This window comes from Aspergillus steynii, assembly GCF_002849105.1.
Source record: "Aspergillus steynii IBT 23096 chromosome Unknown P170scaffold_5, whole genome shotgun sequence".
Taxonomy (NCBI): Eukaryota; Fungi; Ascomycota; class Eurotiomycetes; order Eurotiales; family Aspergillaceae; genus Aspergillus; species Aspergillus steynii.
In genome coordinates this window covers 3,131,416-3,157,681 of record NW_020194402.1, presented here as the reverse complement: position 1 = coordinate 3,157,681, position 26,266 = coordinate 3,131,416, and the positions used below count along the sequence as shown (strand labels likewise).

Below are 26,266 nucleotides of genomic sequence, written 5' to 3'. Positions count from 1 at the left end.
TCTCGGTCGTGGAGCGTATGTCCGTTTCCTGTCATATCCGAGGCCCGGTCGCATTAGTCTGTGGCAGCGGTTCCAACGGTCGGCATCCGCATAACCAAGGTTCGAACAAATCATCCAAATGATATCCAATATATCCAATTCTAAGTCTACCCTTATACTGTACAAACGAGTAAACCCAAGCGTGAACCATTATCCAATTAATCCCAAACGCGATCGCTCAAGCAGCCAAGACACTAAATTCGTCAGCACCTGCCCAGAAAGTGGCGAAAAACGGAAAACTCACCCCTGATCCCTCCCCTGAGGCCCATTCGGACAAACCCGACCGACAAACTTATCCACCTCCTCCTTGACCAGCGGCACCATGCGCGCGGCGGCGGCGGGCATGCGCAGACACCGGTCCTGGACCAGCTGGTTGTAGGCGGCGAAGGGGCCGACCATCTCGTTCATGCCGGTGTGCAGGACGCAGTCGCGGAACTCGGTGAAGTCGTCCTCGCAGAGGGACTGGGTGGGCCACTTCTTCTTGATGCAGAAGTCCCAGACGAGGTTGAACAGCTTCTCGGGGACGTAGGACTCGCGCAGCTCGAAGCCGACGCCCTTCAGGTGCAGGATGGCCCAGTTGAAGTTGTTGGACTCGGAGCGCTGCAGCATCTCGTAGGTGATCTTGTCATGGTCGCACTGGTTGCAGACCTTCTGGACGAGGTCGCTGGCGATGGGGGCGATGATTTCCTGGGTGGCCTGGACGGGGCGGGCGCATTTCTCGCCGAAGATGGCGTTGTAGTCGGGCTGGTAGGCGGCGAGGATGGGGGAGACGCAGAGGAGGGGGAGCAGGAGGTATTTGGTGAGGGACGGCATGGTGATCAGGATCTGGCAGGAGGATGGAAGAATGGAATCTGAAGAGGAATGAAGGAGAGTCGAGGGTCGCAGGGGAAAATGAAGATGCCCGCCGGAGTCTTGGGGGCGGGCCTCAGGCAGCCAATCAGGGGGCAGCGTCTGAAACACTCATTCAGCCTTAGTGGGGATGTCAGGAATAGCCAGTGTCCAGAGGAATCAGACAAACTCGTATTCTGTCTTTCTGGTTTCTATCGAGTATATCCAACGATATTCTCTCGAGGTTCTTTATTCAGTATAGCACGTGTCGTATGGATGTCACGCCGCGGTACCACCGACAGGCATTCGGCCGTAACTTTGGTATTGTCCTGTCATTGTCCAACTTTCTCTGATTTATTTATAGATCGAGATAACATTAAGATTCCCTTATGCATGGACATCCTTTGATCCCACTGGACTGGTCTAAGTCACTTCTGTATGAGACTCATCTGACTACTCTACGCCGATTCTCTATATATGTGTTCTACTAATTCGGCAGGCTATCAGCCACACGAATATATAGACAAATGAACCTTATTTCTCTATATAACACTTCTACCATACACATCCCAACCAGGCCATTTTAACCCTCCAGTTCCCTCCTCTCCAGACCCGAGTCCAGCTCCCTGACCCTACCGTCAAACTTCCCTCTGGTATGCACGTCCAACGCTGCTCCGGCATAGTAGTCAGGTGCGACATCCCCGGTATACACCAGACCACCTGAAGAACGCCTTCTCATACCCACACAAAAGACCACGATCCCCGCGCAAACAAGCAGCAACGGCACCCCAAGCCCCAACGATCGATCCATCAGATGCGGCAGCCGTGGGTGTACTTCGAGGATCGCCAGTACTAGTCGATTCGGCTCTGGACATTGTCGACGATACCAACATTGATGTCGACGTCGACGTCGATGTCGATATTGGCTGCGACACTCTAGCAACGGACACCTGCGCCTCTACCCAAACATACTTGCCCAGATTCACCTTGCAGACGTCCGCCGCCCATCCCGGTCTCCCACACGTAAAGACCTGGTTCGTGTTATTCGGGCAAGCGTAAAGATTGGCCCATCCGTCGGGGATCTCTATATAATCGACCAGACCGTCAGCACCCGCACCCTCTTTCCCTGAAATGTCCAAGTTCGAAATTATACATATGTGTACATACCGTCATAGCAAGCGCGCGGACAATAAGCTTCCGGCCAGGATTTGTCGACGCAGGCACCACGATACGCGATGTTGTATTTCGCGCCGTAGCAGAGCCTATTGCTGAGACAGGCCTCGCCGGTCGCGCAGCAGAGCTTTTGGTCCGGGCAACGCACGTAGTTGGAGGGCGCGGGGTCGCCGTTGGGCCAGTAGCAGGTTTCTGCGAGCGAAGTCGCGAAGAATGGGATCCATAAGGCGAGTGTAGAGTGAATGAGCATGGCAATGGTATCAAGGAGGGTGATTTCAAAGCGATGATAGGGGTAAGTGGGAAGAAAAAGGGTTCGCGTAGGATTGGAATCGTATGGGCGTTTTCTGCATGTCAGACCAGGGATATGAATGTTCGTAAGCAGCGTGGTGCTCTGTAGAGTACTGTGATCATGGTGTTTAGAGTTGCGACTTGTTTAAATGAGGTGGTCAGATAAGGAGCGAATCGTGCAATATAGCCAAGGGATGAATTCATCAGAACCTCCAACAGAGATTAGAATAGCCTTGCGTTAAAAATAAAAAAATAAAAAAATAAAAAAAAAAAAAAATAAAAAATAAGAAGAAAGAAAGAAAGAAAACAAGATGGAGGGGTAGGCTGCTTTAAGCTATGAAACTATCATCAAGATAGGGCTCTCAAGCGCTGAAATCCATGTGTTTCTTTATCACAGCCTTGGACAACAATGACTCACGCTGGTAAGCAAGGGATACCTTCAGCAGGAATCACTCCGGGTTTGCGTCCTCAGGGCTATCATTCATCTCTTATCAATATGTAAAATAAGGGTGTTGTCTACCGCCCTTAGCTCTCAGAATACACTCAACGCCGACTTGAACTACTCAGTATTCGCTCCCCTCTTTACATCATACCGTTGAGATTAACTCCGATTATCGGTCATGTTTGATGCCAATCACAAAGTCTTCTCCGCTGCTGGATCCTCTGCTATCCAACGTTTCACGTGTTATACGTGGTTGTGTAACTCTCATGGCCGGATGGCGACTGCTGGCCCGGTTGCCATACGAAGTCTGCATCACTTTCACGACGCCCACCGTGGCGTAGGCTTACGGCTTGAGGCACGTCGTACCAATTGTCATGATTCGGGGTTTGAGTGGCGCCGGGAATCGACTGGGAGAGGTCATAATGGGACATCTATCGGGATTGGGAATGATTCTAAGCAGTGAAGAAGAAATGAGATACACGAGGACTGGGATAAAATTGAAAAGTACTTCATAAAATGCATAAGCCATCTGATGAAGGATTCAACGCGTCACACAGCTCAGGCTTGGTGTTTCAGTCTCCGACGTGTCCACCTAATGGAACTGTCTCAAGGATGTTAATTTAGTCCTGAGCTTAATGTCACCATCCGCTACCAAGCCTGGACCACCCGGTCTATGTAAGGCGATCTTATTAGATTGAAACCGAGTGGAGTTGGAGAGCCATAGAAATGAACATTCAGCGTTTGATGTCGCACAGGAGCCAGAAAAATGTTACGTTGACTCGCTTGCCTAATTTGCGTAGGACAGAATCCCAAACATTGCGCAATATGCAACAAAACATGCTTTCATCTGCAATCTGACAGCTCACCAATTTGAAAACTCCACCACGTCGCATCGTGACGTCGTAATTCATCCCACCGGCGTGAACTTCAACATTAATTTGCGTCCGACCGGCAGAGAAATAAAAGCGAAGTCCTGCTCGATGTTCTCGTCGTCGATGATCTCGGTCTTGTAGTTCGTATACACCGCGGCCATCACCAGTTTGATCTCTATTGTTTCCATTAGCACTCAGTTTCACCCTCCGGTCAAAACGGAGATACATACCCTGCAGAGCAAAGTTACTCCCCAGACACATGCGCCCTCCGCTGCCAAACGGCCAGAACAATCGTCTCATGTCGTGGATCTTCCCCTCCGGCTCCAGCCACCGTCGAGGCTGCCATTGCTCCGAGTCCGGATACACCTCTTCAATCCGGTGCAGGCTGTACGAGGAGGAACTGATGCGGATACCGCCGGGGATGTGATCGTATCCATCCAAGGACACACCGTCTTTCGTGTAGGGCGTCGCGCGCGGCAAGGGGGCCGGGGCCGGAGAATGCACACGCAGGGTCTCGCGAAGAATGGCGTCCAGAAGTGGGAGGGCGTCGATGTCCGACGCATTGGGGATGTCCAATAGTGCGTCCATCTTCCCGTCCGAGGCAGGAAACTTCAGCTGCGGACTCAGCGTGCGCAGCTCGCGGCGCAACTCATCCTGGAGATCCGGACGCTGCGACAGCTCCCACATCATGTAGGTGAAGGAGATGCCGGTGGTTTCGTGGCCGGCCACGAGGTGGTCGAGGAGCTCGGAGGCGATGGCCAGTTCGCGCGGTCGACTGTCGGGGTCTTTCTCGAGGCTGTCGCGCAGCTGATCGTATACGACGGGGCTCGTGGCGATGGGGACGTCGTTCGGATGGTCGTTGTGCTCCATCCGCCGACACAGCGACAGGCACCACGACTCGATGAATCCGTCTCGGCGGTCGTCGCGGCTCATCTCCTTAAACTGCTCGTACTCGTCCAGCCAGCGCTTCCATTCCGGCAGGTCGAACAGACACGTGGTGGCGTTGCGAGAGCCGAACAAGAACCCGGACGTGAAGTCCATGCCGACGGCCTGGAACAGCGGCAGGACATTGAGGACGTCGCCGGCGCTGGCCGCACGGTGCAGGATGGGCAGGAGGCGCTGCGAGAGCACGATGCGCGAGAGGTCACGGAGGTCGGGGGAGTCCTGGAGGAACGACTTGGAGAAGATCTTGCTGAGCATGCGTTTCTGGCGGGCGTGCGGCTGATTGTGCACCATTCCCACCATATTCTCGGTGTGGAAATTGACGAACAGATCGTTGTACCATTGATGCTTCTCGAATGCGCCCGTGTAGATCGTTCGCAGGCCGCTCAGGGAGTTGACGCTCAGCTCGCGGGGACCGAGTCGCACCACGGAGCCATGCTTGCGATGGGCGTCGTAGATCGTGTGCACCTCTTTTCCGGCAGCGCGTCGGCGTTCAATCCATGCAGAGGATAAAGGGACGGTGAAATGCGCGTTGGGGATCTTCGCTAATGGCGAGAGGCAGTAAGGCTGGATTACGTAGTGATAGAGAAGCAGGGCCAGCAAAAGGCCCGCCGCAAGGACGGTCGGAGAAGCCATGACGAGAGGAATTTATGGATTTGGAGGGATCGGTCCATTCGGATGGATCGATTATCTATCATTTCTGTGTCACTGGCCGAGGGGTTGCCATGGCTGAAGGTGCAGCGAGAGTAGGACTCCGGAGTAGTGGCGTCGAGGTATGCAAGTTGGATCCGCGGAACATCACGGCACTGCTCGACGAACCAGACGCATTCTCAAGCGACTGCCTACATTGGGATGCAGACAGCGACGACTTGTGTAAGAATTGGAGCCCGATCATTCGGTGCAGCAGCAGAGCAAGGATTGCCTGACCGACAGACCCACCGTCGCTGAGGCCGCCAAGAGGTTTCAGCGCGTCCAAGTGGGCTCAATTCATAGCGGCGTGGAGATGCTGAAGCCTGTTAGTCACTCATTCAGTCCTCGGATTATATTATTTTATTGATCATCGCTGGGCTCACTAGGAATCCTGCGACAGGGGTCTGTAAATTGTACTCCGTAAAGACTGCATGTCTGGATTGCCACCTGCCGGCATTCTTAGGGCTCGACATACATGGAATCATGTAGGAGCATCCTCTTAATCGCCACGATTCTTAACGGTCGGCCCTGCATTAGACTCGCTCAAACTCCGGATTCTCTCTTCAAGAGTCCAGCTGAACCCCTATCTCCAGTCCTCTGCAATTCTAGACTGACCTCCACTGACTCTCGACTCGCTTATGCCTCCAGTCTCCAACGACTAGGCTGTGGCGTTAGTCCGCATTACTGCTTTCATTTCATTTCTGTAACATTTGGGTTTTAATTTTCTTTTTTTTACGGCATAAACCTGCTTTTATTAATCTGCAATCTCAATTTAAGATCCGCCATCCTCGGTGTCTTCCTGGAATCCCTTGCATCGATTTGATTCCATCGTCCCTCGTCTCTTCTGATCGACATCTCGGGTTGAACGAGTCGCCATGTTCAACTTCGACACCACCACGAAAGGTGGCACGCAAGTGTCCACCTACGGCGACGAGCCTGTGCCCAAGAGCCATGTGCCCACCAAATACAGAGGCACCGCGGCCGATCAGGCCGACATGAGTGCGCTGGGTCGAGAACAGGTCCTGCGTGTATGAACCCGACTGTCCCAATGTAGCTTTGCGTTCCTGGATCGCCCCGCTGACTCCATCCAGCGAAACTTCCGGTATATCTCTATCGTCGGCTTTGGATGCACGTTGATTGCCACGTGGGAGGTGGTTCTGACGTACGTGCCTGGTTAACCTGTTTCGGTCGCATGACGCCGTCGCTAATGCAGAGTTGTATAGCTTGCTGGAGCAGGGCTTGACGGATGGCGGTACGGCCGGTTTGATCTGGGGCTTCCTCATCGTCGCCTGTGGCTTCCTGCTGGTGTTCTTGAGTCTGGCCGAGATGGCCTCCATGTAAGTTGTTTCTTAATGGGACTGGAATGGTATATCGTGCTGATGATTGCTTCAGGGCTCCGACCTCTGGTGGTCAATACCACTGGGTTTCGGAATTTGCGCCGGCCAGCTGCCAGAAATTCCTGAGCTACATTACTGGTACGTGATGGTTCAACTCACTGTCCTAGCACCTCGCTAACTAGACTGTAGGCTGGCTCTGTGCCATGGGATGGCAATGCGCCATCGTCTCCATCACCTTCCTGGCCGGAACCATCATTCAGGGCCTGATCGTGTTGAACAACGAGAACTACGACTTCCAGCGCTGGCACGGAACCATGCTGGTGATTGCGATCACCCTGTTCTCCATCCTGTTCAACACCTTCCTGGCGAAGAAGCTCCCCTTCGTCGAGGTCATCATTCTCATTCTGCACGTCTGCGGACTGTTCGCCATTATGATTCCCCTCTGGGTTCTGGGACCCCGTCGCAGCGCGAAGCAGGTGTTTACCGAGTTCAACGACGGTGGTGAATGGGGCAGCAACGGCGTGGCTACCCTGGTCGGATTCTCGACGACGATTACTTCGCTGATCGGATATGACTGCGCCGTGCACATGTGTAGGTCTATTACACCTCGACCTGACTACGTATATACTTACGTTTCCCAGCCGAAGAGATCAAGGACGCTTCCGAGACCCTGCCCAAAGCTATGATCACCTCCGTCCTGATCAACGCCGCGTCGGGCTTCCTGATGCTGGTGACCGTCTGCTTCACGCTGGGTGACATCGACGAGATCCTGGCCTCGCCGACCGGCTTTCCCTTCATCCAGGTGTTCTACAACGCCACCGAGAGTCTGCCCGGCACCAACACCATGACCGCCATCCTCGTTCTCACCCTGACGGCCTCGTCCATCACCGAGGTGGCCACGGCGTCTCGTCAGCTGTGGTCCTTCGCTCGAGACCGGGGCCTCCCCTTTTCAGGGTTCTTCTCCTACGTAAGTTCCTGGACCCCCTATCGAGCCATAATCCTCAAGGTTCCACGATCCCACCCTATTACGTACAGCCTCGCTAACCGAGGTCGCAGGTCACTCCGGGCTGGAACATCCCGTTCAACGCCGTGATGGTGTCCTTCGTGGTGACGGCGCTGCTGTCGCTGATCAACATCGGCTCCACCGTGGCGCTCCAGGCCATCGTCACCCTGACCATCAGTTCGCTGATGTCGTCGTACGTGATCACCATCGGCTGCCTCCTGCTGAAGCGTTTGCGGGGCCACCCCTTGCCTCCCCATCGCTGGACCCTCGGCCGGTTCGGCATGGCCGTTAACATCGGCGCGCTGGCCTTCCTGCTGCCGGTCTTCGTCTTCGCCTTCTTCCCCCTGACCGCCACCGTCGACAAGGAGACCATGAACTGGTGCGTCGTCATGTACTGCGGTGTCATCATCATCGCCGTCGTGTACTACCTCTTCCGCGGCCGACACCACTACATTCCCCCGGTGGCGCTGGTCAAGCGTGACGTGTAGCTCGATCCAGTAGGCAGCTAGTTAATTTGATCCGGTTCCTGGCAATTCCGTTTGCATGGAATCCATTCAATAGTTTTAGTAATAGTTAATGTCAAACTCCTCTAAACCTGGACTATCTCGTAGCGTCGTATTCCCTCAGCATCGACCACGGAAAAGTAAAACGGAGCGGGATTCTCGGGGCGCGAGAACCACAGCTCTGAGCCTGTGACAAGAGGGACAAGGCTGGAGGAATACTACTCTGTACGTAAAAAAGTAGTAAAGTCAAACAAAGCCCCTGACAAGTCCACCTCTGAACCGCGCGAAACCGTGGTAGGCAATTCTAGGCTTCGCCCTACCGCCATCCCCGACAGACTAAAATCACTAAACCGTTCAAAGGGGCGCTAAAGCTGAGAAAAGAAAAAGAAAACAAAATCCTCCGAATCCTGGCGCACGCCAGGCGCATGAACCATGGAATTCACCAAAGTTTATCCCGGCGACCCGAGAGATTGAAACGTATCTGGAATGGAGTCAAGAATATCACATGGTCAGATACTATCCAGAATCCACACGCTCTGGACTACAACCTCAACTCCGTGTCTGCAGCCGTACTACACCGGACTAACTCAGGCCCATCTCGGACAACTCCGTACCTCCTGACTCCATCGCCGACGAACAGGTCCAGGAGTCCCGGCCGAGGTCCGACACGACAGCCCGAGTATCGTCCTAGCGCGCAGCCAGCAGCGCCTCTCCCTCGCCAGTGGGGCTCCAGAGGACACGGTGGGTCTCCGATCGTATTGAGTTTTCCTGGACGATGGCGATGGCGGCCAGATCGGCGAGGGGCAGGTTTTGAGTGGCCAGTCGTAGGACTCCTAGGGGTCCTCCCAGTTACAGGCGCCAGCTAGGGTTGGGCCTGGCACGATGGGACGGAACGCGCGGCACATCCGGAGTTTAACCAATGGGTGGCAGAAATAAGGTGTTTGGGAAGATGTCAGCATGATGAAGGTGGTGCGTGCGGTGGATCTTCTTCTCTGTGATTCTCGCCTTCGCCCTAGGATCAACCTGCGTCTGCCGGCGTAGATGGCTGATACGTACTACCGAGCCCAATTGCCATGTTGTTCGGCTCCTGCAGGATCAAGTGCAGCCCGGACAGGGGCTCGAGACATTCTCGAAAATCCTTAGGGAAATCCCTGCATCCCTCGCCGGCCAGATTTAATATCGCCGCCGCGAGGACGAGCGAAAAGGGCGGCCCTCGTCCGTTAGTGCAACCCTAGGGTCGGGGCCCAAGTGGAGCGGCGCTCGTCTGCAATTCTCCCTCGAGTTAGTCCTGCCGTCCAGGCGCCGATGTAGATTAATTTGGTATTAACTGTGGACTGGCTGGGACCGTTCTCTAAACTTTATATTAATCCTGCTCAAGTGCTCGCCGTTGTGCAGCCACATCTGCGCATGGCGTGGGACATCCAGGGTCCACCGTCCTGGTCCTCGCTCTCAGGAGTCTCGATGACTGGATGTGACTGGATGCTGCACATTGGGCAGGGGTTTTTTTCGGCCCCAGTCTGTATCTCAAATCGCCTGCTTGGTCGTCCACGGGCACGGAGTAGCACAAGTCCACGGAGATGCCCTGCTAATGGCTACTCGGGTCTCGGTAGCAATAATCTACTCCGTAATGCTCGGGCTGTCCTCCCCGATGCGAAAGCGAGATCCATTCGCCAGGGACTACGGAGAACAGACGGGATATTGATTATTGATTAATTAATTGAATAGGCAGATTCACGCCGTCGTCCACGATCCATCCCAGCATTCTCCGTAACCCCCGTCGCCCGCGGAGGCTATTAGCAACGCATACCACCCACAGCATCGTTGAATGATTCAATCAGTCTCTGGTTGCATCAGCTCAGCTCTGGAGCCAACCTTATTATCCAGTTTCAGCCCCAACCGTCTAGTTCCAGCTGCTAGGGTCGTGGATGTTGGAACGCAGTCCAGCTCCCACTCGTGGTCTGGATATTCCTGCGTATGCTGCCCACGGAGCATGATCTCGATCTCAGGGCCCTCCCAAAACCGCTAATCAAAAACACATGGTGGAAGGATCCATCGATATCTCGTCGCACTCGCCACAGGCGCTAAATCGTGCTGTCCTTTCGTTTCGTTGACTGTTCTCGCCGTGTTCCTTGCGTGGTCATTCCGTCGATTGATTTATTTCAATCCCAACTTAATACTAGACTATATTATATTCTATCCCTGTCGTTCGTTTCTTTTTCCTGTTTCCTGCCTGAATGCGTTGCATCCATCATACACATCGCGCTCTATGTGAAAACCGAGCAATAGTGAAGCATAACAGCATCATCCGCCAGCAATGGCCATCACCGTGCCGGAGGGACAATCCGCGCCGTTCGAGACCATCGACAGTAAGCATCATGCGGGCATTATCATTATCACGACGGCCATCTGCATGGTGATCACTTTGGTGTGTCTGTTGATCCGCATGTATGTGCGGTTGCTGTTGAGTCCGCCGTTGGCGTTTGACGATATCATTCTGCTGGGTGGGACGGTGAGTTGCCCTCTTTCTGCTAATTTTCTCGTTTTTTGGATATCCTGAGACTTGATATGCATTGTCTGTGCATTGCTGACAGTCCACTTTGCAGGTCACCGCGATAGTGGAGTCGATCGTGGTGTTTTATTCCGCGTCGATTGGATTCGGAACGGCGATCACTTTGCTGGATGATCGGACGGTGTCGAGGATTCAAAATGTATGTCTACCTCTATTTCTTCTAACATATTCCTACCGATTCAGGGTTAATTGATCATCAGCACATCGCCACCACCGACGTCCTCTACCTCGTCACGCTCTTCCTGTCACGATGTTGCATTGTCGCCATCTACTCGCGTCTGACGCCGCGTCGTAGCCACAAGAATATTCTCTGGGCGACGTTCGCCATCAGCACGGCCAGTATCATCATCTCCATTGTGATTGTCACGGTCGACTGCTCCGTGAACAAGCCGTGGGTGACGCCGGGCGAGCACTGCGTTAATCTGGTATGTCTCCTACACAAGATTTAGTCGAGACAGATACTCATAGAAACAGTTCCCCCGATGGCAATTCATCACGGCCATCGACATCATCACCGAAATCTTTCTCTTCCTCTTCTCCGTCGGCCTCGTCTACGGTCTTCAAATGCCCGTCCGGCATAAGGTCGTGATCATGATATCCTTTGCCGCGAGACTACCGTAAGCCTACCCTCAATATCCCCCTTTATCCCCAGCCATCCAAAGATCCAATCTCTAACCCACTCCACGATAGTCTCATCCCCCTCGAATCCCTGCGCCTCGCCTCCTTCCACAAATTCATCAACTCCCACAACCCCACCTTCGACTCGATCGCCCACTACGTCTGGACACAAGTCGAAATGAACTACGCCCTGGTCGCCTGCACCGTGTTCTGCCTGCGCCCATTCATGAACGCCGTAACAACGGCCTACGGCACGGCAGGCGACGAGAACCTCGAAGCGAGCTCACGCTCACGCAGCACACCCTACGGCTCCTCGACGATGTACGGCTCCGGCCGACACCGCGGCACGATCGGACACTCCCAGAGCCAAGGCGGCGGGGGGGACTTTGCACTGCAGAGTTTCGGCGCGGCGAGCTGCTCGGGCGCAAGGCATGGGTATACGCATACACAGCAGGGGGCGTTTGTGCCGCGGGGGGCGCCGGGCAGCGAGGGCGCTGAGACGCTGGTGACGTCGTTTCCGGGGTCTGGGGCGCCGTCGCAGGAGGATCGCGATGAGAGAGGCAGTCTAGGGAGTGAAGGGAGTACGAAGATGATTATTAAAAAGGATGTTGAGTATACGGTGCAGACGGAGCCGAGGGGGGAGGAGGATGGGGGGTATCATCGATGACGGGGGAGGTAATTTGGCCTGTCTGTCTTATAGAGGATTGTAAAAGTAATTTAATCATAGAGTCATGTGTTATGCTAGATATACCGATCTGTCTCTCTCTCTGTGTGTTGTATAGACTAGGGTGGTCAGATCAACGGCCCCAGCCCCGAAATAATCGCATCCCAATCCAACTCCGTATCCAATCCATCCCATGGCCAGATCTCCTCCCATTGAGCCAGCTGATCCGACACATCCGGTGCACCCGGCACTTCCTCCACGGTCGAACCCATCGCCACACTCTCCGTCCTCTCCCTTCCTGCAGGTAGCTCATCCTCCATCCTCACCGGCAGTCGCACATTATGCTCACGCATGACCCGCATGAAATACCCCAGCAAGCGCCCAGCAATCGGCGATTCCTTCTTCGCGCGGTCCAGAATCGCACACGCATCAGCCAGCTCAGCCCTGCGGTCTGCATCGCTCTCCGTCCCCCGGCCCCGACAGAAGCAGTTATCCGCCAACAGCGCGATGATGGCGATGCAGAGACACAGCAGAGTACCGGCGTGGCGCTGTCGCATCCTCACGAACGGCAAGGTCTCCTCCCTCGCGAGAAGTCGCTCCGTGCGAAGAACGTGTCTGGCGGCTTCGAGACACGCGTCTCGGGAGTAGGCGTAGGTGGGGTCTGTCGCTGCGCGAGCGAGGTATGGGAGATGGAGACGGCAGCGCTGGGAGGGGACGATGGAGTTGAGGATGTATCGCTGGGTAGCGGTGGCTGGGGCGTTGTAGGCTGGCTTGTTGAGTGTGTGTTCGTCGAGGCGGAAGAAGGACGGCCACTGAGCGGTGAAGCCGATGATGCTGCGGTCGAATTTCAAGACCTGGGCGTATTCGACAGCGCCTGAGGTGAGGGGTGTGCTGTCGGTCAGTTCTCTGCAGATCTCGGCGAGGTGGATGCGTTGGAGGTTGTAGGAGATGTTCGTGGGATGGTTCAGTGGCGCCGCTGTGGTGGGCATGCTGGGATGGAGATCCTCGTCGTCGATGTTGAGGGGCTTGTTGACTGCCATGTGTCGCGGGCTGATGCTGTAGGTTCCTTTTAAGGGGCCGGTGTATTGCGAGAACATCCTGAGGAATCAGCATTTTCACATGGATTGAGAGATGAACAGAACATACCAGTCTGTCGACACAAGATACCACCACACCCGTCGGGCGACTTCAGTCGCTACTGGGTCTCTGGGGCTCTTGCTGGTGGCGTCAGGGTCGTGGGGAAGATCGATTTTGTGAAGGCCCAATTCTCGTGCTGTCGCGATAGCTGATGTTATCAGATCTCGGTATCGAGGTGACGGGCCTTCGAGGTGACAGACAACGAAAGAGGCGATGATGATGGCCTGGATCTCTTCTAGGGACTTCGAGGATGCACGACGCAGGTAGTCCAGCAAGTCCAGGGTCGACTTGACCCATAATGCAGACATCTTGGTCGCGTCTTCGCCATTGCGACAGAATGGTAGGTCTACGTCCTGCTCGGTCCACGAGTAAATCGCGCTAGCTACGATGCTGTACAGGAGCACCACATGGCTTGGTGTTGGCTGTTTGAGGCTGCCGATGTCTTCATAGATGCCGTCCACTACGGCACGCAGCGTAGGGATGTGAACCACATGGTGGAGATAGGTAATGTCGCGGATGTACTTGTCGAGCAGTCGTCTTGCCTCGTCGATGTGTGGCAGGCAAAACGGGCGTCTGACGCTCTCAGCTTCACCGAGACAGGAACCGCTGTTACTGATAGCGACTGTAGCGCTCACTCCTGGCTGAATGGGACATATCTTGAAGGTGACACCACCTGGGTGGATCGTTTCCTAGGCTCATGTTAATGTTTCATCTCTTCCCGTCACTGCAACCAAGCGTACCGAAAGGTCCTGGCGCATACACTCCTGCTCGAGACGTTTCACCTCCGTAGTCGCCTGGTGATACCGAGGATCCGAATATGGCGTCTGAGTAACCACATCTGCAACCAGGGATGTTTGTCTCTGGCTTTGGCTGCGCATCACGATATCCTCCAGCCTTCGCAGGCGCTCGAGGATATGCGGATCCGTCACCGACTCGCCAGTCGACGGCTGCGAATACAGCTGACACGCGATTCCACGGCTGATGCAATTCCCACAGGGTAGTTGGCGATTACATTTCAGCTTTCTGGCGCGGCAGAACTGGCAGGATACCGGTCGCTGTCGCGAAGCAGCGTTCTGAACCTTCCGTCGCATTGTTTGCTTTGCACAGGATGCAGTGCGACAGTGGCGATGGCAGGGACAAGGCTCCGTGGACTCCGTGGACTTGTAAATGAATGAATGTCCGTGGAGGAGGAGAAAGTTGGGGTCGGAAGGAGCGGCGCCAATCAGCGGTCGGCCTCTCCGCGGATGTTCCGCGGCGTCGTCAGACTGGCTCTTCTATAAAGATATCCCAGCGCTGGTACAACCCTTCAGATTCATACACTACAGTTATTCAATATTCTAAAGTCTTCCTATTCTCCGCCGATATTTCTTTCACCATGGACTCAATCGTCGCTCAGGTTCACTCCCTGGCCAAGAACGCCGACGAGGCAGCGCGCAGGTCGATCCAGACAGCCCTGGAAGACCTTCTGTTTGAGATCCAAGATCCGAAGTATATCGTTTATCAGCTACTTAACTCGGTGTGAAGCGGCTTCCTATACTTAAGAATGCAGATGTACTGACTTGAAACCCTCAGCCCGTCAAGCTGACCGTTGTCCGCGTGAGCATCGATATAAACCTCTTCAAAACACTCGCCAACAGCGAATCTCCTCGCACCGTCAGCAGCCTTGCAGAACAGCTCAAGGTGGATGAGGACCTACTTGGTAGGGCTCGGAGGCTAGCCTGGGTGTCTGCGGATTGCTGACGAACATATAACCCCAGGCCGTATCCTTCGCTACCTCGCCTCCAACAACCTGATCAAACAGACCGGAGTTGAGGAGTTCGCAGCCAATCAAGTAACCCAGATCTTTACAGGAAAAGGAGCTGAGGCGGTCACTAGCCAAGCGTATGTTTTAGTTTCCTGCCTTCATCCCACATATCGCCCGATATACGCTGTCATGCTCATCCTGTCCAGGTTCAACGTCGTAGGCCCCGTCCTCCAAGTGGTCCCTCCCTTCCTGGCCGAAACAAACTATCAAAGCATTTCCGTCAAAACCAAAACCCCGCTGCAGAAGGCCTTCAATACCGAGCTGTCGGCTTTTGAATGGCTGGCCCAAAACCCGGAACATATGCAGAATGCGCAGCTAGCGATGGTATCAAATCAAGCGAGCAACTGGGCTCGGAACTTCAAGCTCCTAGACGATGCAGTTCACGAATTTATGGAGTGCTCACAGCCCTCGTCGGACAGGCCGTTCCTCGTGGATGTTGGAGGCGGCTACGGCCATCAGACTGGACATCTGAAGGACAAACACCCCTGTTTGAGCGGCCATCTTGTCCTTCAGGATATGCCTCAGGTCGTTGCGCAGGTTTCAGGACTCGAGGGGGTCAAAGTCATGGCTCAAGACTTCTTCACCCCCCAAGCGGTTCAAGGTAGTTTCTCCTTCGGCTCGTTTTGTCGCGCTTGGTAAGCTGACACCGTAACTAATTTAGGCGCTCCGTTTTACTACTTTCGTCGAATCCTGCACGATTACCCCGACGACCAATGCGTCAAGATCCTGCAGAACATTATCCCCGTAATGGCGAGCGACTCCCGGATCCTGATCGATGAGACTGTGCTGCCAGACACCAACGTCTCTTGGCAAGCGGTCATGGCCGATCTGTACATGATGTTCATGATGGCTGGAAAGGAGCGCTCGGAGAAGCAGTGGAGAGCTCTTGCGGATAGTGCCGGACTCCGGGTGGTGTATATACATGTTCACGATCTTTCGTCCCATTCTGCGGTGCTTGTGCTTGAGAGAAAGTGATGTCATCGGGTTGGGTCATTGGAGATCTGTCATGAAATCTTCGCTCTGGAATTGATTTAAGTATTTTACTATTTCGCTCATATATTTTAGTGGATAAGTATCATCACTGGCACGTTGAACTTGCAACACAGTTCCGATTACAAAGCTTCGAGTAGACAATTTGGTATCTCGTGTTAATCTCCTATTTGAAAATAAACCAGTCTTTCCAAGTTATTCACGCTCACGGAATTCATTCAGAACTTTCCTTGCCAATCAAACGGGCGATGTCCAAGCCACGGCTCAACCCAAGACTGATCCCACGCTTCGACCCTGCCACTCGCCAGCTCATCTTTGCCGAAGAATTTCTCACGGATCTTCCTCTTGATCGGCTTCATCGATGCCGTCGTTGGGACCTCATCGACAGACTGAATAATCCGGAGCATGGTAGGCAGCTTCGACGCACTCATCCCCCGTTCCAGGGCCAGCCATTCTCGCAGCGTACGGAGATCCAACTTATCGGTTTCGTCGGTGTGTGCATCCTGACATCGAGAACGGCGATCAGACATCACTACAAGAGCAGCAACATGATCTCCGAGCAGGGCATCCGGGACACTTTGCACAATGGCTTGCTGGATTTGCGGATGCTCGGCGAGTTCGCCTTCTACCTCTGGGGCGTACACTCTCCACGCTCGGTGGTGAATCACTATTCAAGCATTGTTAGCCTGTCCATTTGTATGGAGCTGATAGATCCGACTGACCGTCTTCGGATGCGCGACCTAGAACGAATAACGCATCGTTCTCCAGTCGACCGATGTCGCCCGTTTTGAAGAATCCTTCCGAGTCGAACTTTTCGCTCATATCGCTGGGGTTTGCGGAGAGGTATCTGGTCGCCGAGCGTTATCTTCTGGTCCTCTCAAGGCAATTATCCTGCTAACCTCTTAACCAGCCCCGGTGTCTTGACACATATCTCGCCCGTGTTGGCAATCTTAATAGATACCTGGGGAAGTCGCAGCCCAGAGGAGCCCTGCAATAGTCAGTATTTGCGTCTAGGCTCCTCGTCAGAGAAGCACCTACGATTGGAGAATCTACGCATTCAGTCCAATCCGTCGCTGACACTAGGACCATCGATTCCGTCATACCATAGAGCACCGTCAGGTGCTTCCCACCTCTTATATCCCTCCAGGTCTTCTTTAGCGGCGTGCTGACCGTCATCGACCCCGTGACCAACACACGCAAGGCACGCAAGTGCGACACAAGGGCCCCATACGTCTCCAGGTCTCCGGAATGCCTTATCGCCTCCAGCCTATCCGCCAATGTAGCCAAGGGGCCCGGCGCGAGAAACAAGCCTGTTAAATGGCCGCGCTGCAAATACCGAAGGGCCATTTCCACCGTGTCGGAACCGTCGCCGAACTGGATCCTCGTGCCAGACGCCGTGCAGATGAAGACGCGGATGCACCCGGCCATCCAGTTCACGGGCGAGGTATGCAGCCACGTATCGCTCGACGAGGGCCCCAGTGTCTCAGCCCAGGCTTGGATGCCTATCGTGACGCGTTCCCGGGTATGCAGGATGCCCTTGGGTTGACCTGTGGTGCCAGAAGTGAAGATGACCAAGAGTCCTTTGTCGGGGCTGATGGGAGGGGTGTCGGCGTCGAGGACGAACTCGGGTCCGGGGCCAGTAAACGGCGCGGTTTTGTCGAAGATGAATGAATTCACACCCGTCAGGGCCGAGATGTCATTGACGCGCTGGGTGGCCTCGGGCATTGCGGTCAGGAGCACTGCATTGGTGACATCGCGGAAATAGGTGAATTCCTCCGGATGGATGGTCGGTGCTATTTTCGACCGTCTCTCAGTCAAGACTTTCGCGATGGAATGTGATGGACTGGTTCACTTACATAGCGGGACAGCGACTCCTCCGAGAGCGTATATCGCCAGCAAAAGCACACAGTACCGGTATCCGGGATGGGCGATGAGAGCGATGCACACGTCGGTCTTAGGATCTTGGAGTTGGGCTCTCGCATCCTCGCTCAGGGCCTCGTAGAGATCTTGTTTGACGCTCAAGACATCATACAGTAGATTCGCGATCGTGAAGTCCTCTTCCTCTCGGCGAGGGTCACTGATCGCGACGGACTGGGGAGACCTCTGCCACCACTCGAAGAGTCGTAGCAGAACTGGCTCTTGGCGAACTCGCAAGGGAGTAGTTGTCATTGTGTCAGATCAGTCTTGGTTTGAATCTGGGGCCTGGGAATAGTCCGTGAATGACACCCCTATCGTGATAGTTTAAGTATCATCGGAACGAAGTATTCTACGAGATCAGACATTCTGGTGTACAGTTGTCTATCTGCAGGCCACGTCATGGCATCTCCGATGGGGAGGTGATTGATGACATAGCGGTGCATTGCTCCTTGCGTCGCCTCTTGCGTCTGTCGGAGGTATCACATTCTTGATGATGTATTGACTGTCATTGTTGACTCGCTGCCGGACACGAGGAACTGAGATGATTAGGGTTTGCAGCTCAGGTGACATGATCCCAATAGTCTGCTTTGGGTTTTGAATTTCTATAGTATGCAGCTATTGTAGTAGTAGAACGCTGTCATAAGTTATATTCTGGTGTTTCGTACGATATATATTTGCGGTCCCAGTTTAGACGGTGAACAACTGTGATGGCAAAGAATATCTCCATAGAAGTGATTTGAAAAATATAATAAGACAATTAATTAACTATTGCTAGAACCTTAAGAAATATTCGAAGAGTTCGGGATGTCCGACCGACAAACCGGGGTTCAACTCGGCGCAGTTCAACCCGATCCAATTCTGGGGGTTCAACGGGTTCAGCCGGTTCAGCGTGGGTAGAGAATTCTTGGTATTATTGCTCTACCCACGCTGAGGTTTACATAACTGCGAGTACTTGTGAAATACTTTTTTAGACAGTATTTACTTGTATATGTACCAACTATATAATAGAGTATTTCGGGACTTAATTATGAAAGCTCATCGTGGGTAGAAAACAACTCTGGAAAAAATCCTACCCACGCTGAGCCATGAACCGGGTTCAACCCGACCCGTGCAGAACCGCAAAAAACCCATATGGGTTGAACCCTTTCAACCCCATACCCTTTAGCCTCGATCTACATTTGTCAGTGCGCCAGAGCGGAAAATCTATGGAAATAAACATATACCACCTCTATGCACTCCACGATCCAGCCCCAACGAATCCGAATGGAGCATCCACACAAGAACTCCGCTGCCATTCAAGAGCAGCTACTGATTCTGGGCCTCACCACTCTGAGGTTCTTGTCGCAGAAACTTAATGGTGAATTCAACCGTCAGCTGCCCAGCCGGAAGCCTCCAGTGTTGAAATCCTCGCCAGAATCTCATGCGAAATGCCAGGGCACAGCGCAGGAAGAATAAAACCAAGTGAGTGATGCTAATCCAGCCATCAGTATGTGAAATCACGAGAGTCCAGGTCCACACTCACCCCAAAGCCAGCCCAAAACCCAGAGTGATATACGCAAAGGCCTCGATGCGCCGAGTGAAGCGACAGTTCTCGCTGGAAGGATCGCATGTCTCTGCCCAGTTCAGGACAATCCCCTGACCGCAGTATACGATTGAGTACAAGGCAATGATGAAGTCGAAAATGAGATTCAACCAGAGCCAGAGGGCGCGCTGGCTATGATACAGACGAACCAGGTTCAGGAACGAGATCAAGACGGTGGCCAAGCCCTATGTCAAGTCAGCAGCCATGTATCTCCTAAAGTGACACTGCGACCACAACACATACCACCACACACATGGCGGTGATAGCTATGCGCATAACCCAAGGCATGTAGTAACCACTGCCGTAATTTGTCTCCTCCAGGATATTCACGGTGAGATCAAACGCGACAACTAACACGGCCAGAACGAGGGATGACCAGGTCAACGCAGTCACGAACCGCAGGGAGTTGTCCGCCGGGTTCTGCGTCGGTATGTCGTGACGCTCATGTTCGGCGGCTCCAGAGTCCGACGAGTCGCGCAACAGTGGCGTGTTCTCTGAGATATCTGCCATGTCTGCGGGGATGATGAGGTTGGGTTTGTGATCTGACTAGGTTGCAAGATCGTGGGATGAAATGGCCCCAGCCAGGCGCTAAGGCAACCGTGACCTTACGGAGTATGGATTAGGCTGTCTTGCCCGCCTACAACCCTGCACTTGGCCATATTAAGATAGCTTGCCGGTATCACAATGATCTCAATTTCACTCCTATACTCTGGAGAGATGTACTCCGTAGGTATACTTGAAAGCCCTCCATCCATGGATCCATGGATCCATGGATCTTTATAGATGCAGTTTAAGATAGAAGAGATCGACACTCCTGATTGGTCAGGTCTGCCGAGACCCAGAAAAGCGGGACTTTGACCAATCAGGAGTTGCTCAAGACGACCGAGATCAACGCTATTCCCAAAGTAGCAGCCAGAAGCGCGCCATTCGAATCCATGGAAGTCTTCATGAACAAACTCTCTCTCCTTGGACTTCATGCGAGTATGCGAGGCAATCTATCAAATCACCTCTGATGATAAACTATACAAAATTGATCCTCAAAGGTCCCCGGGCGCTTTCTACACTGACCGTTTCAACCTGGCGTCGCTTCCGACATGGCGCTGAATCAGTATCAGAGTTGGAATTGAGCCCGTGAGCAAGTCGAAGCTGCCAGAAAATGCAACAGGCATTCTCAGACTATGTTTTGAAACACATACCGACTATCCGTATCCGAATAAGCAAGAAAAAAGATTCCCTGTCTGAACAAACCGGCCTGAAAGTCCACCAGGTTTCGACTTGGTTCCCAAACGCTCGACGCCGTAAACCGAACCCGGTCGGAGATGGACCTCTAACCTCCAGCTGTCATAACAGCCTTGCTGAACATCGGGATATTACCCATGAACAACCTCCTGCCGTGAGTCCGCTTGATCGATGGAGGGTCCACACCAACGACATGCACATCGGGGTTCTTCTGCTTCAGGCCTCTGGCTAGCCGGTAGCGGTGCATCCCGTTCCTGCTCCCGCCATGACAACGTGCACCTGGCCTTGTGTCTGGTGCCATATCTCCTGCGCCGTCCCCTGTTCGTGAGCAAGGGGGTTCTCCGGGTTGTTGTATTGATCCAGAATCCAAGAGCCCCACATCTTCCCCGAATCGGCAATGGAAAAGGCGTGCCCCTGACGACCGCAGCCAATCCGCGGGGAGATTCAGTCGCCGAACACTCCACTCACTACTGCAACTGATTCATCCGTCGGCGTCCAGACCTCAGCGGGTGGATTTCCTCTCCTATAAAGGTCGAGATCCCTGGCTTGGCCCACGCAACCATCTTCTGTATTGCAGGGGTGAAGTTAAAGCATACCACAGCGATAGAACCAGAGAAAAGCCATGGCAGAAGCGACACAGACCCCAGAAGGCCAGACCCGGCTTATTCGGCATTTCGACGTGCAGTATGCATCTTATTCTCATTTCTTGCCTCTGGATGCAGTGTAATTAACCTACCATATCTAGGGATATCAAAGACTACACAGATGGATGGTCCCAGCTCTGGGACTCGGATGACAGCGATTTGTGGGATCGATCGAAGCCCTCGCCGGCATTGATCGATCTTGTCGAGGAGCGGCGAGACCTGTTCCACCCCGTTACGGGGGACGGGCGGAGAAAGAGGGCTTTAGTTCCAGTATGTCAGGTTTATTTTATCGATTTTGGTGAATGGTGGATGCTAATGTCTTCTCCAGGGATGTGGCAAAGGCTATGACGTTGTGATGCTAGCGCTGCACGGCTTCGACGTATATGGGCTCGACGTCTCCGCGACGGGTGTTTCCACTGCCCAGGATTATGCCAGGGGAGAGCTGGCGAATCCACAGAGCTACAACTTTGGGTCTGAGTCTTCTGCGACGGAGGCCAAGACCAAGAAAGGCGAGGTAACCATTCTCCAAGGGGACTTTTTCAAGTCCGACTGGGACCGCGGGATGAGGTTTGATCTTATATATGACTATACTGTAAGTTTTCAATTACATTGTGGTTGTGGGCTTTGCTTACTTGGACAGTTTCTATGCGCCCTCCACCCGACCATGCGCCTTGCATGGGCATCTCGAATGGCCGATCTGCTAGCCCCAACGGGCCAACTTGTTTGCCTGGAATTTCCGCTCTGGAAGGACCCAAAGCTTCCTGGTCCGCCGTGGGGGTTGAAGGGTGTGCACTGGAACCTTCTGGCGCAGGGTGGCGATGGAGTGGTTGATGGTGAGGAGGTGGAGCAGAGTAATGAGGGAGGAAAGTTCACGAGGACGCTGTATGTGAAGCCTGGGCGGTCATATGAGCAGTCAAGGGGAACGGATATGTTGAGTGTCTATGTTAAGAAATGATTAAGGAGATTTCCTCTCCAAAAGCACATAATTCAGCAGTTGAAGACGGTATGTCTGCATGTTTACTTTAGGAAGTCGTCGTTGTTGAAGTGGAGGTCTCCGGTAGCAGCTTTACCATCCCTGCTCGCTCGAATCGTCATCTTTCTGCTTTCGCAAGGCTTAAAAGGACCTCCTTGATCGGACCTTTCCACTCGTTGTTTCAGTGCACTACTTCTTCATCCAGTGAATATCCTTGTTTGTTATTTGCTTATACTTTGTTCCACTTATCTCATATATCCCACATACCTTCACTTTTCAACTGCTTTCTTATATTGCTCTCTTATACAAATTGCCTGCTTAAGTGAATTGAGTCAGTGACTCCAGACTCGCTGCCACCACCAGCTCTCTCGGCGTCAGGTACCCATCCAACAGAAAAGAGAAGTGCAGACAAGACAGCATGGGTCAAATAAAAGCATTGAAACCACCCCCCTCGCCCATAGAAACAAACAGGTCCGAAAATCGCAAACAGGCGACGAGCTGAAAAGGTCCAACAAACGGCTTGGGCGGTCGCCTCCGCCTCACGAGCCCCCAAAAAAGGTCAAATCTGAAAGCTCCAGAGCATCGACCTCTACTCCTGCCCCCTTGACCAAAATCGTGACCTTAAAGTACAACCGAGCCAAAGCAATGTGTCAAGGCATGGCAGAAGACCAGACAATGTCAGACGCCCCTGACCACAAAACCAGCTCGTCTGAGCCGATCAGCCCCTTCCTTTTCGTTTCTAAAGTCTACTGGATTGATCTAGAGGCGCCGGATAAGCTGTTAAAGGTGTCCAGCTCCCCTCCGGAAATGCCCACCTGGCGCATGCCGTTGCCAGACCGAACTCGATGCGGTATGTCAATCCTCACAAACGATCCTTTTTCTGAGCAGAAGACTTGCAACATGAGAACTGCATATCTGCCGGTCTTCCTAGTGGCTCAGACCTCGCGACCGTACTACCGGTTCCAGACCAGCGCAGGGCGAAACACGCAGCTGTCGCAGGTGCTTGTCGATCGGCCGTTCCGGGGAGAAAAAGCCCGTTTGGAAGAAAGTAGGTCGCTTCTCCGCCGCAATCTGGACGACGTCGAGTCGGAATTTGCAGAGTACACCGCCGCGATGAGTAGATGGCGCTCTGAAGTTCGCCGCTGGGAGGTGCAGACAATTCGCGATGAGATCGAAGCTGGGAACACGGTGATCTTCCGCAACAGAATCATCGTCAGAGACCTCGAAGGGCTTGAAGAGTGGCTTCGTCTCGAAGATCAAAGGGAGTCGGATGGCCAATATGACGCTTGGTACTGTGGCGTCCTGCGCCCAGGTCACAGCAATGTCTTCCCCCCGGCCCACCTGATGCGCTCGTCTCTAATTAGAGACAATATTGAGTCACGCACGGAAAGTCTTCGCACAGCGGTTGACGCGCTTGGAGAACTGATAAAAGATCTCGAGCGCAAGCCCGTGGCCCGTCCATCCTGCGGTCCACAATCAACCCCCAAGCCCATGATCTCGCTACCAGATTGCAGCTCCAGCGAGGACAATCCGGAAGATGAAGAGTTCCTCGCCGCTTTAACCGTCTGGACCTACGAGCGCCATCTCCACTGGATGCCCCGAGATGCCGAGAGCAGGCGAAAATACAAATTCAAGACAGAAGACGACGTGTACCGATTCTTCCATATCAAGAAGCTCACCAGCAGCGATCCCACGCGCACCGCTGGCAACAACGGCTTGTTTCAACAGCATCTGCGATGTCCTCAGGACCTGGCTAGATACCCTTGGGGTCGACCTTTTGCCCTTCTAGAGGAAGCCTGTTCTGTCTCTGACAACTGCGCGGAGCTGTACACAGAGGAGGCCCGAGCCATTCTGAGAGATATGGAAACGGAGTATTTTTCGGATTTCCAGAGCTTCGACTCCGAGACCGACTCGTCGAACTGGTATCCTTCCCCTGATCTTAGCGGTAGAATCGCAAGATGGACTAAGAGGTTGGTTGATTGTCCGGTTTCTGACTCTGATTAGAGGACGGGTCAGCGTGCATTTTTGTTGATTCCTTTTCTTTCTTTTTTTTTTTTTCTCGTTTTCTCTCTTTTCGTTTTCTCACGGTTTAGTTTCAATATCTCGGATCAGAATGTCAAAGAATGTATTTTATTTAAAGGAAGCTGTTACTTTTGTAAGTTGTGTAGTTAGAAATAGCATGGGTTGCGATATTTAACGTCAAGGGTGTGTCTTTTGCGCCACTGTTGTAAATAAGGGACTTATGCATCAGCTTGCGTCTTTATACCTCCCTTTCCAGTTTCCAGTTATGGTACTGGTAGGTATGTCCTTTAAAAGCGCTTTGAGGAGAGCTATATTAGTTGGGAATTTATTGACAGCTGTAAGTAGTACCACATTACAATACAGAACCAACGGAGCGGCGAGTATCCGATGGTAATTTATTAGTCTCCCGTTCGCAGATTTCATGTCCGAGCCGATCCCGTCTCATCCGAGTTGTAACCTTTAAAAACCTCCCTACATTCGTAAACAATATGAGAAAAAGTCCATTGCTGCGATCCAGCCACTGAATGGTCAACATTTGGACCCAGCGTATGAATATGTCCTTTTTCAACAAAATTGCGAGTATTACGGGGAAAACCGTCCTTGCGCTTGCACTTTACAAGACCTGGAGATTCATCTCTCTTCACCTGGTCCTTTACGGCGATCGAAATCTGGACCGATACAAATCGAAGACCCAGGAATCATGGGCACTCGTCACAGGTGCCAGTGCTGGTATTGGTTATGCCTATGCCGAGGAACTGGTTTCTCGTGGATTTGGTGTCATTCTCCTGGGCCACAAACCGGATGAGCTCCAACAAGCCGAGTCCAAATTAAAGTCCATGCCAGGGCAACCCAAAATCAAGCTCATCACACTGGATGCTATCACAGCCACACCTGCCGAAATTGACTCTGCTTTGGATCCGGTCAAGGAAATGCATCTCAGCATTCTCATCAACAACGTTGGCGGCGTGACCGCCCAGCCCAGCTTCAAATCATTTGTAGAATATTCTGCCACCGAGATCGAAGCCATAATCAACCTGAACGCCCGATTCATGGCCCATGTCACCCATATTCTCCTTCCATCGCTGAAGCGCAACGGCCCCTCCCTCGTTTTGAACATGAGTTCAGGTTCGCACATGGGAATGCCTTGGCTTTGCATGTATAGCGCCGTCAAAGGGTTTAATGCCTCCATCAGTCGAGCTATCTCAAGAGAGGCGAAGGCTCTAGGTATGGCTATTGACAGTATTGTGGTGTACCCGGGGGACGTGCAAAGCCAGGCGAACACACACGGTCTTGCGCCTCTTTCTCCAACTGCGAGTCACTATGCGAAAGTCACGCTCGACCGCGTTGTAACTGCTGTTCGTCAGGGTCGAAACGAGCTGAACCCGTTTTTCCTGCATGGTCTTTCCGGTCTACTTGACTTTGTACCCGAAACGCTGTTTCAGAAGCTTGTGGAGGGAAGTATAGCGGAGAAAGTGAGGGTCTATGGAGAGCTAGCTGAGAAGACACGATAGGCTTTGGCGCCGGTGTGTATAACCAGTAATTAGCATGCAGGGCATTTATATGTACCAGACCGTCAATGCCCAGAGTATAAAGCTCTGGGATGGTGAGAGAAGAACATGTATATATTTATTGAATATCAAGCGATTGTGTCCCCATGAGAGGCTATATATATTATTCTGGAACCAATCTGGGAGGTCAATATCAAGTCGTAAGCTTCTATCCTTCTTCAATTGAATCATATATCATGATAAGTGTATCTCGAAACCCCTTTCAGCCATCATCCCCTCAGAGATCAGACTATTCAAAATGGCATGAATTCCTAGTGCGCATATGAGCCCAGAACATACCCAACTACGACGTTTGTAGTGCTCTTCCTTGATAAAGCATACTTTCTATAGGATTTTCAACAAGGAAGCCTGGCTAGCTCAATCGGTAGAGCGTGTGACTCTTAATCACAAGGCTGCGGGTTCGAGCCCCGCGTTGGGCTGAC

At 53.0% G+C, this 26,266-nt stretch overlaps 13 protein-coding genes and 1 non-coding gene across 14 annotated transcripts; 8 read left to right on the top strand and 6 right to left on the bottom strand.

The window, feature by feature from the left end:
- Positions 1 to 217: 217 nt before the first annotated feature.
- Positions 218 to 852, bottom strand: P170DRAFT_477147 (uncharacterized protein; the record flags this gene model as incomplete). Its single annotated transcript, XM_024853423.1, has 2 exons — positions 218 to 233; positions 284 to 852. 2 exons carry the CDS (start codon positions 850 to 852, stop codon positions 218 to 220), a joined length of 585 nt encoding a protein of 194 aa, XP_024703836.1.
- A 555-nt stretch (positions 853 to 1,407) lies between these two features.
- On the bottom strand, positions 1,408 to 2,319 carry P170DRAFT_387047 (uncharacterized protein). Its single transcript, XM_024845794.1, has 2 exons — positions 2,035 to 2,319; positions 1,408 to 1,951 (listed from the first exon to the last, which is right to left on the bottom strand). Exons 1-2 carry the CDS (start codon positions 2,288 to 2,290, stop codon positions 1,554 to 1,556), a joined length of 654 nt encoding a protein of 217 aa, XP_024703835.1. The 5' UTR covers positions 2,291 to 2,319; the 3' UTR covers positions 1,408 to 1,553.
- A 1,358-nt stretch (positions 2,320 to 3,677) lies between these two features.
- P170DRAFT_359758 (cytochrome P450) lies at positions 3,678 to 5,220 on the bottom strand (the record flags this gene model as incomplete). The annotated part of the gene is made up of 2 exons (XM_024844375.1): positions 3,678 to 3,817; positions 3,873 to 5,220. The coding sequence occupies 2 exons, from the start codon at positions 5,218 to 5,220 to the stop codon at positions 3,678 to 3,680; spliced, it is 1,488 nt and encodes a 495-aa protein (XP_024703834.1).
- Positions 5,221 to 5,761: 541 nt separating this feature from the next.
- P170DRAFT_387042 (amino acid transporter) lies at positions 5,762 to 8,209 on the top strand. Its single transcript, XM_024845793.1, has 7 exons — positions 5,762 to 6,302; positions 6,366 to 6,436; positions 6,498 to 6,611; positions 6,667 to 6,749; positions 6,801 to 7,202; positions 7,253 to 7,578; positions 7,668 to 8,209. Exons 1-7 carry the CDS (start codon positions 6,150 to 6,152, stop codon positions 8,100 to 8,102), a joined length of 1,584 nt encoding a protein of 527 aa, XP_024703833.1. The 5' UTR covers positions 5,762 to 6,149; the 3' UTR covers positions 8,103 to 8,209.
- Positions 8,210 to 10,364: 2,155 nt separating this feature from the next.
- On the top strand, positions 10,365 to 11,971 carry P170DRAFT_511085 (uncharacterized protein; the record flags this gene model as incomplete). The annotated part of the gene is made up of 5 exons (XM_024854853.1): positions 10,365 to 10,626; positions 10,721 to 10,825; positions 10,887 to 11,111; positions 11,161 to 11,303; positions 11,377 to 11,971. The coding sequence occupies exons 1-5, from the start codon at positions 10,432 to 10,434 to the stop codon at positions 11,969 to 11,971; spliced, it is 1,263 nt and encodes a 420-aa protein (XP_024703832.1). The 5' UTR covers positions 10,365 to 10,431.
- A 111-nt stretch (positions 11,972 to 12,082) lies between these two features.
- P170DRAFT_387034 (uncharacterized protein) lies at positions 12,083 to 14,253 on the bottom strand. Its single transcript, XM_024845792.1, has 3 exons — positions 13,846 to 14,253; positions 13,115 to 13,794; positions 12,083 to 13,066 (listed from the first exon to the last, which is right to left on the bottom strand). Exons 1-3 carry the CDS (start codon positions 14,194 to 14,196, stop codon positions 12,097 to 12,099), a joined length of 2,001 nt encoding a protein of 666 aa, XP_024703831.1. The 5' UTR covers positions 14,197 to 14,253; the 3' UTR covers positions 12,083 to 12,096.
- Positions 14,254 to 14,480: 227 nt separating this feature from the next.
- On the top strand, positions 14,481 to 15,884 carry P170DRAFT_477141 (putative O-methyltransferase; the record flags this gene model as incomplete). The annotated part of the gene is made up of 5 exons (XM_024853422.1): positions 14,481 to 14,621; positions 14,678 to 14,804; positions 14,863 to 14,986; positions 15,056 to 15,510; positions 15,571 to 15,884. The coding sequence occupies 5 exons, from the start codon at positions 14,481 to 14,483 to the stop codon at positions 15,882 to 15,884; spliced, it is 1,161 nt and encodes a 386-aa protein (XP_024703830.1).
- Positions 15,885 to 16,117: 233 nt separating this feature from the next.
- Positions 16,118 to 18,068, bottom strand: P170DRAFT_361043 (class I adenylate-forming enzyme family protein; the record flags this gene model as incomplete). The annotated part of the gene is made up of 5 exons (XM_024844448.1): positions 16,118 to 16,566; positions 16,622 to 16,746; positions 16,799 to 16,887; positions 16,938 to 17,692; positions 17,756 to 18,068. 5 exons carry the CDS (start codon positions 18,066 to 18,068, stop codon positions 16,118 to 16,120), a joined length of 1,731 nt encoding a protein of 576 aa, XP_024703829.1.
- A 719-nt stretch (positions 18,069 to 18,787) lies between these two features.
- P170DRAFT_438110 (uncharacterized protein) lies at positions 18,788 to 20,113 on the bottom strand. Its single transcript, XM_024849512.1, has 3 exons — positions 19,642 to 20,113; positions 19,339 to 19,583; positions 18,788 to 19,287 (listed from the first exon to the last, which is right to left on the bottom strand). The coding sequence occupies exons 1-3, from the start codon at positions 19,906 to 19,908 to the stop codon at positions 19,122 to 19,124; spliced, it is 678 nt and encodes a 225-aa protein (XP_024703828.1). The 5' UTR covers positions 19,909 to 20,113; the 3' UTR covers positions 18,788 to 19,121.
- Positions 20,114 to 20,465: 352 nt separating this feature from the next.
- On the top strand, positions 20,466 to 21,064 carry P170DRAFT_212830 (uncharacterized protein). The gene has a single exon (XM_024842823.1). The coding sequence runs from the start codon at positions 20,555 to 20,557 to the stop codon at positions 20,867 to 20,869; it is 315 nt and encodes a 104-aa protein (XP_024703827.1). The 5' UTR covers positions 20,466 to 20,554; the 3' UTR covers positions 20,870 to 21,064.
- A 195-nt stretch (positions 21,065 to 21,259) lies between these two features.
- On the top strand, positions 21,260 to 22,236 carry P170DRAFT_477138 (putative thiol methyltransferase; the record flags this gene model as incomplete). Its single annotated transcript, XM_024853421.1, has 4 exons — positions 21,260 to 21,321; positions 21,383 to 21,551; positions 21,610 to 21,873; positions 21,922 to 22,236. The coding sequence occupies 4 exons, from the start codon at positions 21,260 to 21,262 to the stop codon at positions 22,234 to 22,236; spliced, it is 810 nt and encodes a 269-aa protein (XP_024703826.1).
- A 693-nt stretch (positions 22,237 to 22,929) lies between these two features.
- On the top strand, positions 22,930 to 24,258 carry P170DRAFT_477137 (uncharacterized protein; the record flags this gene model as incomplete). The annotated part of the gene is made up of 1 exon (XM_024853420.1): positions 22,930 to 24,258. One exon carries the CDS (start codon positions 22,930 to 22,932, stop codon positions 24,256 to 24,258), a length of 1,329 nt encoding a protein of 442 aa, XP_024703825.1.
- Positions 24,259 to 24,774: 516 nt separating this feature from the next.
- Positions 24,775 to 25,944, top strand: P170DRAFT_438107 (SDR family NAD(P)-dependent oxidoreductase). The gene has a single exon (XM_024849511.1). It carries the CDS (start codon positions 24,801 to 24,803, stop codon positions 25,785 to 25,787), a length of 987 nt encoding a protein of 328 aa, XP_024703824.1. The 5' UTR covers positions 24,775 to 24,800; the 3' UTR covers positions 25,788 to 25,944.
- A 246-nt stretch (positions 25,945 to 26,190) lies between these two features.
- Positions 26,191 to 26,263, top strand: P170DRAFT_t130. Its single transcript has one exon. It is a non-coding gene; the product is annotated as a tRNA-Lys (tRNA).
- The last annotated feature ends 3 nt before the right edge of the window (positions 26,264 to 26,266 follow it).